Here is a 17274-nt window from a genome sequence, read left to right as displayed (position 1 = left end):
CGGCGGTGGGAGCGAGGAGGGCGGCGGTGGGAGCGAGGAGGGCGGCGGTGGGAGCGAGGAGGGTGGCGGTGGGTGCGAGGGTGACGGTGGGTGCGAGGAGGGCGGCGGTGGGAGCGAGGAGGGCGGCGGTGGGAGCGAGGGTGGCGGTGGGTGCCAGGAGGGTGGCGGTGGGTGCGAGGGTGGCGGTGGGTGCGAGGGTGGCGGTGGGAGCCCGCTGGTACCGGCCAGTGCCGTGGGGTGGGCGCTGACCCGGCTCCCTCGCAGGGGCCGCGCCGCGCACACTTTTGTCTCGCCTCATGTGCGGATGAGCCAATCGCAGCCCACCTGAGATGAGCGACGGGGCTCCTGCCAATCACCAACAAAAGGCGCCGCCGCCCAGGCCCAGCCAATCACCGCAGAGCAGACGTAGTGCTTCACCAATGGGTTTTTCCCGGTGAGGCAAGGAGCCTCGGTAGAGACGGGGAGGCGGGCCATAGGGCAGAGTGGCAGGATGCTGTCGAATAGGAGCTCCGGAGTGCTTTTGAACCGTCCAATGAAGCGGCGGCTGGAGGGCGGGCCTTAACGCGGGTATAAAACGCGCGGCCGGGGCGGGCGGCGGCCGCAGTTGTCACCGGCAGCAGCAGGGTGAGGCCGGGGGGGGGAAAGGAGGGCAGCTCCGTTCCCGGGACTGTCACCGCCCGCTGGCCGCTCCACGGAGCCCTTTCCTCGGCGTCCATCTCCAGCGTCCCCGCCGCCATGACCACCACCACCACCTTCTCGGGCATGGACCCCAGTGGCAGGAACAGCTCCAGGTCCGGCGGGGGCCTTTGGGACCGTTAGGGCGGCGGGGCTGAGGGCGTTCGCGGCGGGGCCGGCACTCCGCCTCCCCTCAGGGCCCGGCCCGCTGTGGAGGGGGCTCCATGGAGCGGCTCTGAGGGGCGCGGAGCCGGCCCGGGGGGGGTGCAGCGGATGCCGGCCGGGTCGGGGGTCGGGGTGTGCGGTTCTTCCTCGCCGTTTCCCGGGTGGGAGGCGGCGGCCGCACCCACCCGGGTGCGTTGGGCTGCCGGTAGGCTCGGCTCGGCTCGTCAGCTGCGCTGCCGGTGGCGGGGGGGAGGCCAGGCCGGGACCGGAGCTGTGCCCTGCCGCAGCTGCCCGGGAGAGGTGAGTGTGGGAGCTGCGGGGAGGGAGCTGGCGAGACCCACCCCGGGTGCTCGGGCGTGCGCCCCTGCCTCTCCCGAACAAAGAAGGGAGGCGACTCCCTGCGCGGCCGCGCTCCGCACCGCGGGGGTTGGGATAGGGGGGGGCTCGGCACCCGGCTGCCCTCCGCTGCCTTCCTCTGCCCGCCGCTCTCCCCTCCGTGCGGCTGCCAGCGCCGTTCTTAGCCCTCGGCCTGGCGGAGCAGCCGCCTTCTGGGTGGGGCCGAGCGGGCTCCATTGTCTGCTTCCCCCGGCCTCCCCACCTGCCCGCTTCGGCGGGGGCCGGCCGGGGCCGCTCCCAGCGGCCGGAGGTGGCCGCTCCGTTGCTTGACCGTCGGCGGGCAGGGACCGTGCTCGGGGCTGGGGGGGGCGGGTGCCTCTTCCCCGGCCCTGCAGTGGCAAACGGGGGCTGGGGAGCTGCGGGAAAGGGGGGGGTCGGGGAGCTGTAGCCTGTCTGAAGACAAAGAAAACTTGACAGGTAGGTCTGGAAGAGATGCTCGGCACTGTGAGGCACCCGCGTTCCTGCAGCAGGAGCAGCTGGCGTGGGGAGGACCGTGTCGTGTGTTTCTATGAGGTTTTTGGCCTGATAAAGCAGCTGCTTCCTGTTTGCTTCTGGCTTTTTGGGGTGCGTTGTAAGACAAAGCAAACCCTGTATAAGAGTGTGCTTCCTGGATGGAGCTGCGGTGAATCTGCAGTAAACATCACTGGGTATCAGGTGCAATTTTAAGAGCGGCTCATTGCTTGAAGTGTTAGATGTGGCTTTGACCAAACGTGTTGCAATGTCTCGAGGCTGTGAGCGGCTCCTAATAAAACCTGTGAGCCTTTCGCTGAGGTTGGCAAGAGGGATTATTCCTTTTTAACAGCTTGAGTGATGGCTTTCTTCCTTCAATTGCCTCTTCTGTTAATTTCATTAAGGCTGTCAGTGGAAACTTGTGCTGTTAAGAGAGTACAGGTTTCACTGCTCTGGTAAAATAAAGGTGATCTGAGATGTGGAAACAATCCCTTTGAATAGTCTGTTCTTTGAATTACTACAACAGATGTCACTGAGAAAATAAACCTACATGGGGACTTTTTCTTTGGGGAGAAAAAAGATAAGCTTCAAGACCATCGCATTGTATCTCTGGAGTCAGAAGGAAGACAAAGCAAGGCATAAAAGCCCATTCTGGATTCTCAATACATGCTCCACAATCTCCTGGGATCTTCCCATTAACAGCTGAGCATTACTGGACCTTTGGAGAAGAATTTTGTTAGGAACAGTAGCATGCTGGTTAAGTAACACTAAATACCCACACCACACACCTGTGTCAATTGAGCTTTGTGATCTCTATAGGCTGGAGAAGTGTTGCGTTGCATCTGGGATGCAATAGGCACTAAGTCTCAAAAGAGCTAAACCCTTTGACTGATGGTGATGACATGGTGAAATCAGACATGTTCTTTGTGTACAGTTCCTGGGTTGGGTGCATTGACAAACTCTGCACTGTTCTCTGCTGCAAAGTTCTAGCTTGATTTTATGTACGCCATCCCAAGTGTGTTCTGGGCTTCATCTCGGAGCACTGGGTGTCTTAAAGCCCAGTTCTGTTGATGTACTCGCATCTGTCCGAGGCTTGTGGCAATTTTCCTTATGTGTTTTTATGCTCCTAGCTATTGTCTGGCTTCTCCAGCTAACACAACATCTCATGCTTAAGAAAATAAGATCTGAAGGAATTTACATTTAAAGATGTGTTTTACTGCTCCTGTTATTTGGGTTGATGTCTGCACGTTGAAAAGCAGACCACAATATAGCTCACAAAGTACCAGGCAGGCTTCTTTTGTGTCTGTCTAATAGCAGGATTGCTAGATTTAGGTTATATACCTGGAGCTTCATATATGTGTGTCTCTTAATAATAGTTTAGCATAAGAGTGTTTAATAGCCCCTTTTAAGTCTAGTCCAGCAGCGTGCTGCAGACTTAAGGGTTTTTCCAATGGAACAAATGTGGATAAAGGCTGCAGCCCCCAGTCATCAGTGATACAACCAGTACTTTGGCTCCTGTCTTTGCTGTGCTGCCAGTTAGAAGATTAATGTTGGAGTTCTCAGGGCTCAAAGTGTTGCTGACGAGACAAGTAGTGGAGTTACAGTGTCTGGCTTGAGTGCTGGCAGGCAGCTTGCCTTTAGAGCTGAAATCCTGCACTGAAGACACGACACCCTGTGTCATTTGTTAAAAGGCAGTGCTTAATACAGTCATCTTGCACGGTTTCTGTCTGGATACAGTACTGTCTGGACAGTCTGACTGCCTGGTACAAGAGCCAACTATGATCTCTTGGCTTATGAGTCTTGTTTTACATGTTGGACTGCACTCAGTAATGGTCCCTGCAGGGTTGTAAAGCTGCCTCTTTCTCTCCCTAGAGTGCTGCGTCCTCCTGGAGGTGGGTCCAACTTTTCCCTGGGTTTTGATGAACCAAAAGAGCAACCTGTGAGAAGGAACAAAATGGAATCCCACATCTTTGGAACTCCTGAAGAAAATCCACCTTCCTGGGCTAAATCATCGGGTACGAACGTAGGGCTTTGTTCCCAGAGCTGCTGACATGTGCTAATTCCAGTTTCTGAATGGGCCTGAAGCTGTTGGTGGCTTAGTGTAGAAACCAGAGTTCGCTTCCCACATGGGAGCTGAGGGCTATAAATGATGTCTGCTTGCATGAGCCTCTTTATTTCTCATTTTGAATTGCTTCCAGAGTTTTGCTTGGCTGGGAATTCTTTTATGCAAGTCATGGGCATAGGTGTTGCAAGCAGGGAATTGTATTTGGGATGCAATTTCTCCAAGTCACAATAAGGTGAACTTGTGTCTTAGTGGCACTGGTTGGTCTTGGATATTCAGAGGAAGTGTAACTTTGTGGGATTAAGCTTCCATCTCTGCAGAGCACTGCCAGTATGGGCGGCTCTGGGACCCCAGTTTCCATCTGTTTAAAGAATACCCTTAACTGCGTAATGCTATTGTAAGACTGTGAGTTACTATTGAAAGGTCCAGGAAGGGTAAACCAACCCCCAGTGATGTACTTTCCCAGGAAGTTTATCTTGCAGGCTGATTAGCATCAATCTCTGCTTGTAGGGACTAAGCCAGGTGAAAGGGGAGAAAACTGTGAATCAGCTGGGCCACAAAGAAGAAACTCGACTGATGCAAACTGTGGAGACTCTGTAGATCCCAAGGTCAGTACGTTAACTATGAGGGGCCTGATAATGGGACAATTCATGCTCTGTGTGGGATGGCTTTATCACTGTGTTCACACAGTTGGAAACATTGTAGGATGTGAAGCCTCAGATCTGTTCTGTTCCTGAAGGTTCACTTTTCCACGTGATAGTCTTACAGCATAAGCTGATGAAGGGCTGGATTTTTCTAACAGGACCACTTCCTACAGCTCTCAGCTCTCGTTGATGAGCCAGTAATGAAGTGGGGTGAAATCAGCTTCAGACATGTGTAATGGTGTTTTTAATAGACTTTACAAACAGTAGTTACCTACAACAGGCTGGATCTGACAAAGGACTTGCTTTCACCTCCCAGCAAGCACTTAGCTCAGTAGCATGAATGCTTGTTTTATTTCTGTTACTGTCATCAGGTGTGTTCTTGGCTAAGATAAACTGTACTTGGTGGCAATATGGAGCATGATTTTAGTGTTAACATGGGATTCACTTGAGGTATGATTATATTTAATGGGAAAAACAAAACCAGGCTGAAGTGCAGCAATTCCTCCAAACTTAGGAAAACAGGAACCAGGATGGGCTGCACTTGCCTGAACAAATTCTAGAGGTGGGAAAAGAAGAAACCTTGTTCTTTACAGCTCTCCAGCTTTAGGTTTTCTGAAAAGAGCTGGGCAGGTAAATTGTGGATCTCAGCTGTTGCAGCAGAACCTTTACGCTCATGGATGCTAAAGAGCAAGTTTCGGTTTGATAACTGCCATCAATCACAACCCATTTCTTGTAGCTTCTTGTAACAATAAGCACTTTGAGCCACAAAACGGTTCTTGCAGGAAATAGATTGTTCCAGTTAGCAAATATAAGTAAGATTAAATTTATAGCTGCTAACCACTGAAAACACAAACTGTTGAGTGTATTTTCTATTTAATTGTATTCAGGACTGTGGTTCTCAGCTTTGCAGACAGTTCCAGTGTGGGATACTTTAACTTTGTACAGTAGTTACAGCTGCGAACGGCAGAAGCTGGAGCTAGTGCTTTGTAGCCCCATCTGAGATTTAACTTGGTATATTTCTATGAGTCTCTGCGTATTTTATATCCTGATGACTGCAGTTCTACTGTGTAATAAACAATGTTAAATCTATGGAAGTTGCTGAAACCTCCTGCTATTGGGGAGCCTTGGCTGCTGCTGGAAGACTTTTCTGTATCTCTGTGGCAAGTTGCAGCCTGTGAAGAGATGCAGCATGAAAGGAATGGGTTTAGCTGTAGTGAAGGGAACCTTATCAGTAACCTTGCAAAGAACTGATCTGTATTTCACAAAGGGATGGAAGAAATGCTCTTGGCCTTGCTAACAGATAAGTATTTGGTGTTGGAAAGAGTTGCTTAGTAGAAGGGAGGGGACACTGAACTGCTGTGAATTGCTTACCTTATTAATTCCTTGTCACTACTGCTCAGCAGTTACAGTGCCTTGGTTACTGTCTGCTGCCTCATGGAGGGTGATACCTGTAATAAGTGTGTCCTTGCCCACCCATGTCCTTCACAGTGTGAGAACAAGTACAATGCCACATGTTAGAGGCAATCAGTAGTATCTTTCTGCTTAAACATTAAGAAGTATACCAGATAAATAAACAGCTGATGAAGTTACATTAGTCATTCTGTAAGAATTGGGGCTTACAAACCCATAATATCTGCAGAAATATGTATGCAGAACCCACCACTCTGGTATCTGTCCCTAAGAGCCTATTGTTGGTCTGCAAGTGCTTCACTGAGTCTGTCACTTGGAAGGTGTTGCCCAACCACCATGGTCATAATGTGGGGTACTGAGTTACCTTCTTTGACGGAAGGGGAAAACACATTGTGAAGTGTGAGATTTAATATGTTTCTCTCTCTTCTAGGGAGAAATTGGTGGTGGTGAAACTTCTGGTGAGTAACTCCTTCAGACTCCTCTAGTAAAAGCCTTTTGCAGTTGGGGACTTCTGAAACAGAAGAGGACATAGGATATATAAATGGTCATGTGTCAGGAGAGACAGCTCAGGATTGTTCCTGGAATCCATCAGATCGGTAAAGTCAGCTGGCTGCTTTAGTGGCGGTGTGGCTGTGGGATGAAATGCTGGAGTGCCTGGTAGCCATCAGGTTAACAGTGAGAACAGTCCTGTGCATTTCTTTTGCCAGCAGCAGTTGGTGCCCAGATTTGTACAGGCACTAGAAGGCGAGGTGGGTACCATCCTGCAGAGAGCTCAGTGATTGAGACTCCACTGCTCTTCTAGTAGTTTATAATTCAATAGTACAGTCAACCAGTTTTAGTTTAACAGTGCAGTTTCCTGTTGTCTCCTGCAGCAAACACTACATTCACAGAAATAATCAAACCCAGCACCTGCATCTGGAAGTGTCTGCACTTACTGGCTTTTAAGCTGCTGTGCTTTTTAAATGCTGATTTCTGTCAGGGAAGTTCATATGCATACTGCAAACGTGGTGTAAACGGCCATTTCCCCTTGCAGCATGCTGGTAACCTTGAAGTGTTTTCTCTAGCTCTGAGGCTGGAAATCTCTCTTTTTGTAAGTCTGACCTTAAGAATAGCTTACTTCCTGACCAGAGGAATGCGCATGTTGACTGTTGCTTTCCAAGTGCTACTTTCAACACCTAGGAGTTGTGGGAGATCACTAAAACCATTAGCAGCTCCCTGTCCTGAAAAGACTTCTGCTGGGAGGGGGAAGAGTATTCTCTGAATGTTTTACCTACCTCTAAGTGGTATCTGTGCCCAAAATTAGTCTTGCTGCTTCTAATCAAACTGTACAGGCTTCTTTAGTGTTTCTTTCCCATGTCTGTCCTATCTTAATTAGCACTGTAGGCAGCTGGAGTTTCTGTTTCAAGTAGGAGGATGTGGTTTGCTAATAGAAGTAAACTGATCTGAGGGCTCTGCTGCTTCTCCTGGTATTTAATGAGCTCACATGGGGTCGGATGAGAGCCCACGAGCAGTGGTAAGGCAAGTAGAGAAGGGAAGGGAGGAAGCAGATGCAGGGCTGCGTTACTGGCCAGTGACTGGGGTGTTTGCTGTTGTAGCCATGGCTCAAATTGCATTTCTGTAGATATGTAAGATGAAATGCAAATGACAGGCAGAGGTTTGAATGTTAAACTTCCACAGATGGTGCTTAGGAAGGAGTAGAAAGTGGAAACGGTGACTGGCAGATACCTGAGAACCTTGGTGGATTGTGAAGTTAATTTCTACCGTTGATAGCTTCAGGTATCAAGAGCTTAATGGAGCGCAGCATCTTGCTGAGCTGGCTGTGTCACTGCACTTGATGTTCCTGCTGTGTGAGATGGCAAGCATGAGCTGGTGAACATCCCACCTGTGGCACTTGTCTCTGGGCTGAATGAATACACCTCCAAGGCAAGACAGTTCAGTGCATAACCAGATTCTTAATGGGTTCCCATCATTAAAACAAAGTGGTTATTCTGTTGAATTTGGAAATGATTTTCTGTGTGTAACTGATTGTAAAACCCCAAGTAGGTGTCAGGTGTGTGCATCTTTATTAATCATGCCTGTCTAGGGGAAGAAAACCTGTTCCTTTTTGCATCAGTGTTCTTGCTGCTTGTTCCTTTCTGTGCATCAGTTTCCAATGGTTTGCAGTATACTCAGGAGGAAGCTGTTTGAGAGCTCATACCTTTTCTGATAAGAGAAGAACTTCAACATTTGATCTGATCCTGTTGCATTTACTACTCTAGTTATTAGGTTGAACTTATCTACACCTCGATTATGTGGGAAGCACTAATGTGTACCTCAGCTGGCCAAGTGAGCCTCTAAATGCTGTAGAAACTTCCCCCAAAGCCTCCTGTGACAGTAGTTCTGGTTTCTTTTGTGATTCAGTTAGCACTGTGTGCCTAATGAACGTGACTAGCTAAGGAGAACCAGTCAGCCCTCGATTGACTGTCACCAATGACTGACTCTACATGATGATACACAAGAAGGTGGAGTCTGGCATTTGGTGGACAGATCATCATTGGGAGTGCTGCACAGTACTTGGACTGTCTGCTGAAGGTGCAGACAATGGAGCATTCAGCTTTAAGTGAGCAGTGGGGGATAGCCTGAGCTGTTCTCAGCTTGCTGAGCAAGCAGGCAGTGGTACACATGAGCTGCAGAGCTTCAAGCTTCATAGTAACTGTGGTGTTCAGATGTGGGTTAATGAATACAGCAGAGAATCTGTCTTGGAGATTGTTTCTGATTCATGGAGACTATACTAAGCTGCAGGAGCTCTTTGAGATTATTAGAAGCATGGATACAGGGGGGTCAGTGCTGCTGGTAAAATTCTGCATCAGAGATGCCTTAGGATTGGAGGAAAATGGCTCCTTTAGATAGGAAGGCAGCTAAAGCTTAGGGAGCAAAGGGTAGGGCTTAGTGATTCCTTTTCATGTTGGAAAAATGAGCCATGGGAAGTGATGCTGGGGCTGGTTTTATTCAGTGCCTTCTTCTGTGACCTGGAAAAGGTAATGAACTGTGAAGTCTCCAATCCTGTTGGTGACATGAGTTCTTTCAAGTAGCCAAATTGTGCTGACGGTGAGAAAATCTCACTGTCAGGAGAACTCAACTCAATAAGGCAGGTAGTTTAAAAGGTGGCAGGATAGTTTTTGTGTAAGTAAGTATAAAGTAATGCATGGGGGGGGGGAGAGCGCCCAACACCTAAATGATGCCAGCCTTGGGTTCAGCTCTGCAGCAGTTAACTCCCAGGATCTGCCTTGAGTCCTGTTCCTGAACTTCTGTGACACTCTGAAATGCTCTCAAGGAGAGGATGGGGAACAAGCTGTCGTTATGCCTCTGTAAACAATGATATACCCACGTCTTGAATCATGTGTGCAGTTCTGGACGTGTAAAGAGCAGAGTGGAGCGGAGGTAAAAAAGGGGCAGAGGAATGTAAGGGGAAATGTAAAGGGATGCAGCAGCTGCTTTTGTAAGAGGAGACTAAAATGGCTTCAGTTGCAAAAGGGAGAGGGAATAGGATCAAGATTTACTGAATCGTGAAGGTGAATCCTCCAAACCAAGAACTAGTGATACGTTGAAACTAAAAGGGGTCTCTTAAATTCATCTTGACAGAGCTGATGGTGAAACTGCATTCCCTTCATTCCCCCCGAGTATCAGGGGCTGCTTGGTGCTGATTTGGGCCTTTGGCTCATACCTGATTGTGTTCATTTATGAAAACATGAGCTGGTGATGTGTTTGATGTGCTCCTTAATGAATTGTCAGTGGAGCAGATCCATTAGTTACTTGCTACAGTATCTAAAGTGCTTCCTATGAAGATTCCTCCTGTGTCCTGTCTTCACCTGTGGTCGTTCAGAAGTATTTAGATAGATTAAAGCTATTGTGTGCTTCCCAGGGGGTGTACAACTGGAGCCTCCCCATGCATGGCTGTTCCCTGGTCTGTCTCTGTGACACCTCAGAAGTGTGTGGCAGATGCTCTTCCCTCTAGTTCATGATATTGGGAATGTAGTTTGAGCTCTTGCTTCCAAGTCCTGGTGCCTCCGTGACTTGGTTTCCAGCACCTGCTCGGATTTGGGTTACAATTGGCACAGTCATACACTAATAACATGGACAAGACTTAAGCTGCTTGTCTTTAAAATATATATATATGAAAAATTGATGGGTTCCTTAATAGCAGCCGTCTGAATGTGGCTCTTGAATGCCTGAAGCCGAACCTTAAGGCATCAGAGTACATCTGAAACACTTCAGAGGGCTGCAGCCTGTCCTGCCAGCAGGTTCCAGCAGCGCTCTGTGTGTCAGCCTGAAGCAGACTTAGAGGAGTTGATCTTCTGTCTAAGTCACGAACCATGGTTTCATCATCCACATCAGACACTTTAAAAGCTTCTTTTCTTCTAGAAATCACTGAGGCTGATGTAGAAGCTGCCCCAGGTCAGAGTGAAGAGAAATCCCTGCCTGCTGCACCTGTTCCTAGCCCAGTAGCACCAGCACCATCCAGGAGAAATCCACCCGGTGGCAAGTCCAGCCTAGTCCTCGGTTAAACCTTTCCCTTCCTGACTGTTTTGAACTCGTGTCTTGTTTCTTTCTCCACCCCCCACCCCCCCCCCATGCTTGTGAACTGCACAACTTGAGCCTGACTGTACATCTCCAATTCCTTTCATTAAAAAGAAGCACTTTATGTACTCCCATCTTTTGTTGAGATCAAGGGTTGGTTTTATTTTCTCCCCACTTCTGTCCTGTGTTTTCCCCTCCCCAGATCTACTGGAAGTGACATGAGTGTTTTCTAGTGATAGACTTGAGGGAAAGCTTTATGAAGTATTGTCATTGTAACTCAAAGGAGAGTAGATTGGTTCCAAGTGTGCTTAGAGGGTTTTTGTACCGAGGTTTTTTTAGAACCCCTTTAGCTTTACAAGGGTCTAGAATCCTGGTTAAAGAGGCCAGCAACCAATCAGCAAGAGCAGTCCCTTCCTCCACATGCAGGATTTGGGGACCCTAAAGGGCTTCATTGACTGCATGGGGTTAAATGCCTTGAGCCCTGCTGTGCCATATGAACCCTGAAGTGGTTAGTGTACACCGTGCTGCCTTTAAAATATACTATAGAATCAAACACTTGATACTGGACTACTATGAAGCAGGGTATGTGCCAAATAGGGCTGACGAGCAGAGCCGCCTGGCCTGATGCTAGGAGGGGAATTCAGACTTGATTCAGTGAAGTGGAGTGGATCAGTGAAATCAATACAAATGACAGGGCCTTTTTTTTTTTACAACTGACTCAATGCTGTGCATGATCATGCTGGTGCTTGACCATGAGGTGGAAAAAAAACTCATCCTTTCAAGTGTGTGTTGTTATCTCACAAAGCTGGACTGTTGCTTACGAGTAAATAATATAGAAGTTTTGAAGCAGTGTTTCCTGTGTGGGTTTTATTTCAACTCTGGTCTCAGTTGGCCTTGGCTCAGCCTCTGACAGAGGTGGGATGCAGCGGAGGAGGAGTGTTTGTGTACCTCCTTTGGAGTTGCCATCTTCCTCTAAAGACTGTGTCTGACTTGCCTCTATCTTCTAGGTCAGAGAAGTGTGGGGTATGGCGTGTTCTCTGTAACCTGCTTTATCCAAATGCTTGCTTCTATCAAGAAAATAGCGGGAAGTTTATTCTCACCATGAAAATTAGACCCTAACAGGGGAGGGGAGACCAAGCCATGGAGGTCTCTGTTGTCCTGGAAGGGGATCTGCTGCACAATAAGCCAAAGCAGTGGATCTGCACAGAGCTGGTGTGTGTGCTCCATTTCCACCCTTCCCCGTGAAGAACCAGTGCTTAAAAATACCCTGGCTTTCACGTTCACTTCCTGGGAAGGCCCAGCCATGGGTGCTTAACCTATAAAACCGGATTTGCTCTAACCTGCTCCTCCCCTGCTGCAGCTGGGGGTGCTGTGCCTCGGGGCTGCTTAAACGCGGTGTGGCTCCCAATGTAAATCGTGCCCCCTTGTTTTCTGCCGTGGGAGGAGGAAAACAACCAAACCCCATTTCCTCTGCGAGCCCCACAACCCGCAGAACGCGTTAACGCTCCTTTGAACAGTTGCTGAGCCTTCAGCCGAGCGGGGCTGCTCCTCCATCCGCTGCCCTCTTTGTCTCGGTTGGAGCCTGGCAATGGGGGCCGAGAAGCCCGGAGCGGCTCTCGCTCTGCTTTGCACCCTCAGCGAGCAACCCCAGACACCGGTGCGGGGCCAGGGGCTCCCTTAATGCGCGCCTTCCCCGCCCCATTGCTCATGCATATTCGGGCCGCGCCGCCCCGCACGGCTCTCGCTGGGTACCACGGGGCGCCATGGCCGGCGCGCTGCGGGTGCTGGTGGACATGGACGGCGTCGTGGCCGACTTCGAGGGCGCGGTGCTGCGGGGCTTCAGCGCCCGCTTCCCCGCGGAGCCACGAGTGGAGCTGGCGGCAAGGAGCGGCTTCTCGGTGCGGGAGCAGTACCGCGGCCTGCGCCCGGACCTGGCGGTGAGTGGCGGGCGGGGGAAGCAGCGCCTCTTCCCTTGTATCCTGCTGAGAGCAGAGGGAATCTCTTCCTACCCACTGTGGGTATGCAAAGTAGAGGGGGGGGGGGGGGCTGTCACAGTGCTACAAAGGGTTGTTTCTGCCTTCATTTGCATGGAAATAATTAGCGAGTTCTTCCAGGAGGATTTCCTGCCCTTCACAGGGATGTGCGTGCGGGAATCGGTTGGCAAAGCCCGATTCTCTCTTCGAAGTAACTGCACGAAGCTGTTTGCTGAGGCATCGGCTTGTTCTGTATCTACTCGTGAACCCCTCGGTGGTATGCAGTAATAACTTAATAATATTAGTATTATTAAAAAGTAATATTAACATTATTAAGATAATAATAAGGTGAGTAATAACTGAAAGCTGAGCGCTCTGTAAGTACTAATGCACCTCTAGCAGGATGAGAAACAGGAATACTCTCTATGTGTTTGCATAGCTAATGAAACCCCACACCTAGATCATGCCCTCTGACAAGCAAAGTGTGTGGTATTTAAACCATGGAGAGCCATGTAAAATGCTCTGGTACGCCTCCATCCCTGCAAGTGGTTTCTGTTTTGAGTGTTTGCTAATGAGTGAGTGAACATCAGAGACATTTGCAAGGCAAAGTTAAAGGTAGTGTGAATGCAGACTTCAGGCTTCCTTCTGGGTACCTCAGGACACTCGGGGACCGTAAGAAGATGGAACAGATGCGGATCCAGGCTGCAGATCCAGGCTGTGCTTTCATTGCTCATTTTAAGATGCTGTCCTGGGCCTCTAGAGGTTTTTTTACTGCTGAAAAATGACAACTCACAATCAATTCCTTCCCGTTCCATGGCAAGGTTCAGGCCCCTGCACCCACAGGAGTGCTGGCTCCAAAGTGACCGAGCTCTAATGGATGACTATTGATGCTCAAAACTTCCTGTACCTGGAATTTGTATAGATGGGGAATGGGCATGAATTGTTTATCCTTTATAGAACCAAACGTGATTTATTGCTTACGTAAGGATTCCTTAAGTGAATCCCATTGCAGGGACCCAAAAAAGAGGCAGGTAATTTAAGGGATCGTGGCTTTTTATTTGCTCTTGTCTGGAAGGGCTACAATCTGATCTGTCCTGAAAGGCACATCCTGTTCTATTTCTGGCATTCCCATTCCCTAATTTGGTTCATGCTCATCCTGTTCCTTCCCAGACCTTTAGGTGTGTCAATGCAATAACCACGTAGCTGGTTTGAATCCCATGCAGATCAGCAGTGGCACAAAGCTCTTACCTGCCTTCCTAAGGAAATGAGGTGTATGTGGTGGTGTCCGGCTCCTTCAGTCACCTCCGCATCTCTGGGCTGGTTTAGGTGCATTTGGCACAACTATACAGTTTTAAAGCTCCTTTATGTGAATCCTGTGGCTGTAAATAGAGACCTCAGTTCTGCCAGGCTGGTGCAGGAGCATCCCTGCAGAGCATCGCTCTGTTAGGAGGAAACCTTCAGCAACGATGGCATGAGAAAGAGTTGTCGCATTTTTGGGTGGGTAAAACAGTTTTTTGGTTCTAAAATTCATCAGTTCCAGTTTTGTTCTCCAGCAAAGCCAGACTTGCTGGTGACACACTGGAAACTGGCCCGTTTCTGGTGCCTTGCGGTGTGTAAAAGAGCTTTCAGATACAAGCCCTGGTCCTGTAATTGAGTCTCCTCGGGAAGAGCTCCAGGGAATTGTTGCTGAAATCAATGAGGCCCTGCCTGGAAGCAGGGATCGGAGCAGGTCTGATCCCCACGTCTTCACCTTCGCTCTTCTGCTCTGCATGAGGAATCAGGCAGCGCTTTCACATGTCTGCCTGTTGAGTTATGAGTAGTGGTAAATTATGATAGCTGAGGGAGCACCCTGGTCCAGGAGACTTGTTTAATGCTGACTCCTCATTGCTGCTTAATTGAAATGGGCTTTATGTCTACGCTCCACTGGTGAAATAGAGCAAGGAGCCCATCAGCTGGACTATAAAGCAGTCTGGTACAGTTCCTAAGCGAAGCTGCCAGGTTGAATACTCACAGAGAACTAAGATTTCCAAACTGGGGGAATGTCTGACTTGAAGCTAATGGAAAATGCTGCCTTGACACCACTGGAGCTCACCGTGACCCCAGGGAAGGCGAGATTCACATGTTTTAGGGTTCTCTGTTTGAGAATGAAGCTTAGGTCTGGATTCAGCCCTTTTCACGCTGCTGGGATGTGGCTGCTGCCCACTCAGCCCTGGCAGATTCCCGAGCCACCAGCACATTCCAGTCAGATGGGACAGAGGAGCAGGAGCCTTGAACTGGTTCCTTTGATGCCTCACAAGAGGCAGTAGAGACCTGCTGGGAAGGGGTGAGCCGTGAGCTCCCCTGTACCAGGCATCAGCCAGCTGAGCTGTAGGTCAGAGCTGGGTCTGTGGTGCTGTGCAAGGTCAGGACCAGCTCTGCCTCCTCACTCCAGACAAGCCACCAGAGAGGAACTTCTCCTTCTTGTGTGCCTGAGCCGGAACCCGGAAGGTGAGAAATGCTATAATGGCCTCTTGTTGTGCAGCATCACTGCCCTTTGATGGCTGTTACACCCGGGGTAAGGGGACAACTGTGATGCTCAGAGCTCGGACGCAGGCACGGGTGGGCTTTGCTGACTGTCCTCCTGTCTCTTGCAGGCTAAGGTAGCCAGTGTCTATGAATCACCTGGCTTCTTTCTAGGGTTGGATCCCATTCCAGGAGCCCTGGAAGCTCTGCAGGAGATGATCCGCATGCAGGAGTAAGGATGCTTTGCACTCCGTAGCCCTTTTCCATTATCTTATGCACCTTCCCCTGCCTGCTAAGGAATGTATACTGTATAATAAATAATGCTGTTTCTTTTCAGCACTGAAGTCTTTATTTGCACAAGTCCTCTCCGGAATTACGAGCACTGCGTCCTGGAAAAGGTGGGAGAGAACTTGGTTTAGTGGGGTTTATTTTGTTGCTTTTGCAAGGCATCGCCCAAGTCAGAATAATTCATTTACAAAGGCAGTGGCTGGCTCAGGCTCCCAGGCTTCCCTGGATCTCTCTGTCTGAGGGGCAGCTTCCCAGCCACAGGACGGTAGCACAGGAATCTCGGAGTGCCACATGGTGCCAGTGTCCTTACTGTGGGGCACGTGCGCCCTGTGCTCTCAGAGCTGGCATGATGTGAGCCTGCTGCTCCAGCTGTGCTGGCAGGTGATAGCGGAAGAACCCTTGTAGAATGGCCCCTAGGGGTGGGATATTCCCAGGGGATTCCACACTGGAGAATCCTCTACCCAGCCTCAGTCCTTATTCTGTCTAAATGCAGAGCCTGAGACACCCCATGTCCTGAAGGAGGCCAGTGCTGAGTTAAGAGGAGGCTTCAGCATTGGAATTGGTCCTGTTTGCCGCTGCATTAGAACAGAGAGGGGGACCTTAATCACTGGAATGACTTGGATGGGCACAGCCCACGTGCTCTGGTGAGCAGCCAGTGCTGCTTGCAAACTCGATAGTGATTAGGTATGGGAAGGCCAGTGCTGCTGATAGAAAACAGGTTGAATCAGTGTCCTGGGCCATGGCCAGTCTCTGCGGTGAGGATTCACGGACACAGATGTCGGTCTGCAGGGGAGAAGCTGCTCTTCTGGGGCTGATGTGACTGGAGCACAGCAGCGTCTTCTCTCATTTCTTACCTCTGCAGTATAAGTGGGTAGAGAAACACCTGGGACCCGAGTTTGTGGAGCGGATTATTCTAACCCGAGATAAGACCGTCGTGTCTGCGGACTTGCTGTTTGACGACAAGGACACCATTACAGGTTAGGAAAGCGCTTCCATTGCTGTTAGCCAGGAAGGAAACCCCTGCCTGAGCCCAGCTCTCCTCCGTTGCCCACAGGCGCAGAGCCGAACCCGAGCTGGGAGCACATCCTCTTTACCTGCTGCCACAACAGGCACATCCAGCTGCAGGCCCCACGCAGGCGCCTGCTGTCCTGGGCGGATGACTGGAAGGGCATCTTGGAAAGCAAGCGCAGGCAGTAGTGCACAGAGGGGGTGCTCTTCCCACTGCCAGGAACGCATCCATGGGCAGGGAATCCCATTCCCAGGAGGCAGTGAGCGCCCTCATCCAGGCAGAGGCACTCGGGGAGCAGTTATAACAAGAGCTGCCTTTGTTAGACACGCTGCAGAGCTGCTGCTGCTGCTGCTCCACGTGTCTGGAAGATTGCTCTGCAGTTATGTCTGTAGGGTTTGGGGTGTTTGCTGCTGGTGAAACGATAAAATACAAGCAGCTGTGGGTTGTATTTGTGTGTGTGTGTTCTTAACCTCAGTCCTGTTTGGTTTGGGCCCATTGGGGGTGGAATGGAACTAAAAAGACGAAGCTCTGAAACTTGAGCAGACACAGCAAGGATGCCCATCAGCGAACACTGCAACAGCCAGAGCCTGCTGATGTTACGGATTTAGCCACCCTGGCTTTCGGGTTACCTTTTGCAGCGCTGGCTGATGAAGAAAGGACACGAAGCTGGCTTCCATTTCTGGCCCATGTGCGTGAGTAAGAGTGGGCGAAGGCTGGGCTGCAAGTGCTGGAGAGGCGTATTTATGAGCTTATACCACACTGTTTACACAGCGTTGAAGTTAATGTTTTATTAGGAGAAGGTTTTACAAGACAGCTGCTCTCATGAGCCAGGCTGCCATGGGCCCTCCTTTTAATCTTCTCCTTTCTCACCAGTGGTAATGAAAGAAAATCAGCTTTTCACTTCCCCATTTACAGGATACACACTGTCCCGTGTAGTGATTTACCAGTCTGTGTCACGATGACAGATGGCACAGTTACTACCAAAGGCAGGCATACAGATTACAAACTGCCAGGGCAGGGAAACACCTTTCTTCTGCAGGAGGAACAACGTTTATGAGACATTTAAAGTCCTTTGAGTTGACACTGGAGAGCTGCAGCCCCACCAGGCAGGAACTGGGATATAAGGCACCCAGTAACCCAAGC

The 17274-nt window shown here is 50.0% G+C and overlaps 2 protein-coding genes across 2 annotated transcripts; both read left to right on the top strand.

The window, feature by feature from the left end:
- The first annotated feature begins 624 nt into the window (after window positions 1-624).
- Window positions 625-11205, top strand: JPT1 (Jupiter microtubule associated homolog 1). The gene is made up of 5 exons (XM_061455526.1): window positions 625-791; window positions 3559-3701; window positions 4259-4356; window positions 6233-6260; window positions 10204-11205. Exons 1-5 carry the CDS (start codon window positions 736-738, stop codon window positions 10344-10346), a joined length of 468 nt encoding a protein of 155 aa, XP_061311510.1. The 5' UTR covers window positions 625-735; the 3' UTR covers window positions 10347-11205.
- Window positions 11206-12095: 890 nt separating this feature from the next.
- On the top strand, window positions 12096-17242 carry NT5C (5', 3'-nucleotidase, cytosolic). The gene is made up of 5 exons (XM_061455525.1): window positions 12096-12296; window positions 14966-15066; window positions 15172-15232; window positions 15985-16099; window positions 16177-17242. The coding sequence occupies exons 1-5, from the start codon at window positions 12123-12125 to the stop codon at window positions 16317-16319; spliced, it is 594 nt and encodes a 197-aa protein (XP_061311509.1). The 5' UTR covers window positions 12096-12122; the 3' UTR covers window positions 16320-17242.
- The last annotated feature ends 32 nt before the right edge of the window (window positions 17243-17274 follow it).

This window comes from Pezoporus flaviventris, unplaced genomic scaffold, assembly GCF_033815535.1.
Source record: "Pezoporus flaviventris isolate CSIRO_AGI_PZ_B2104156 unplaced genomic scaffold, CSIRO_AGI_Pfla_v1 ptg000020l, whole genome shotgun sequence".
Lineage (NCBI taxonomy): Eukaryota > Metazoa > Chordata > Aves > Psittaciformes > Psittacidae > Pezoporus > Pezoporus flaviventris.
This window is presented reverse-complemented; position numbering and strand designations above follow the sequence as displayed.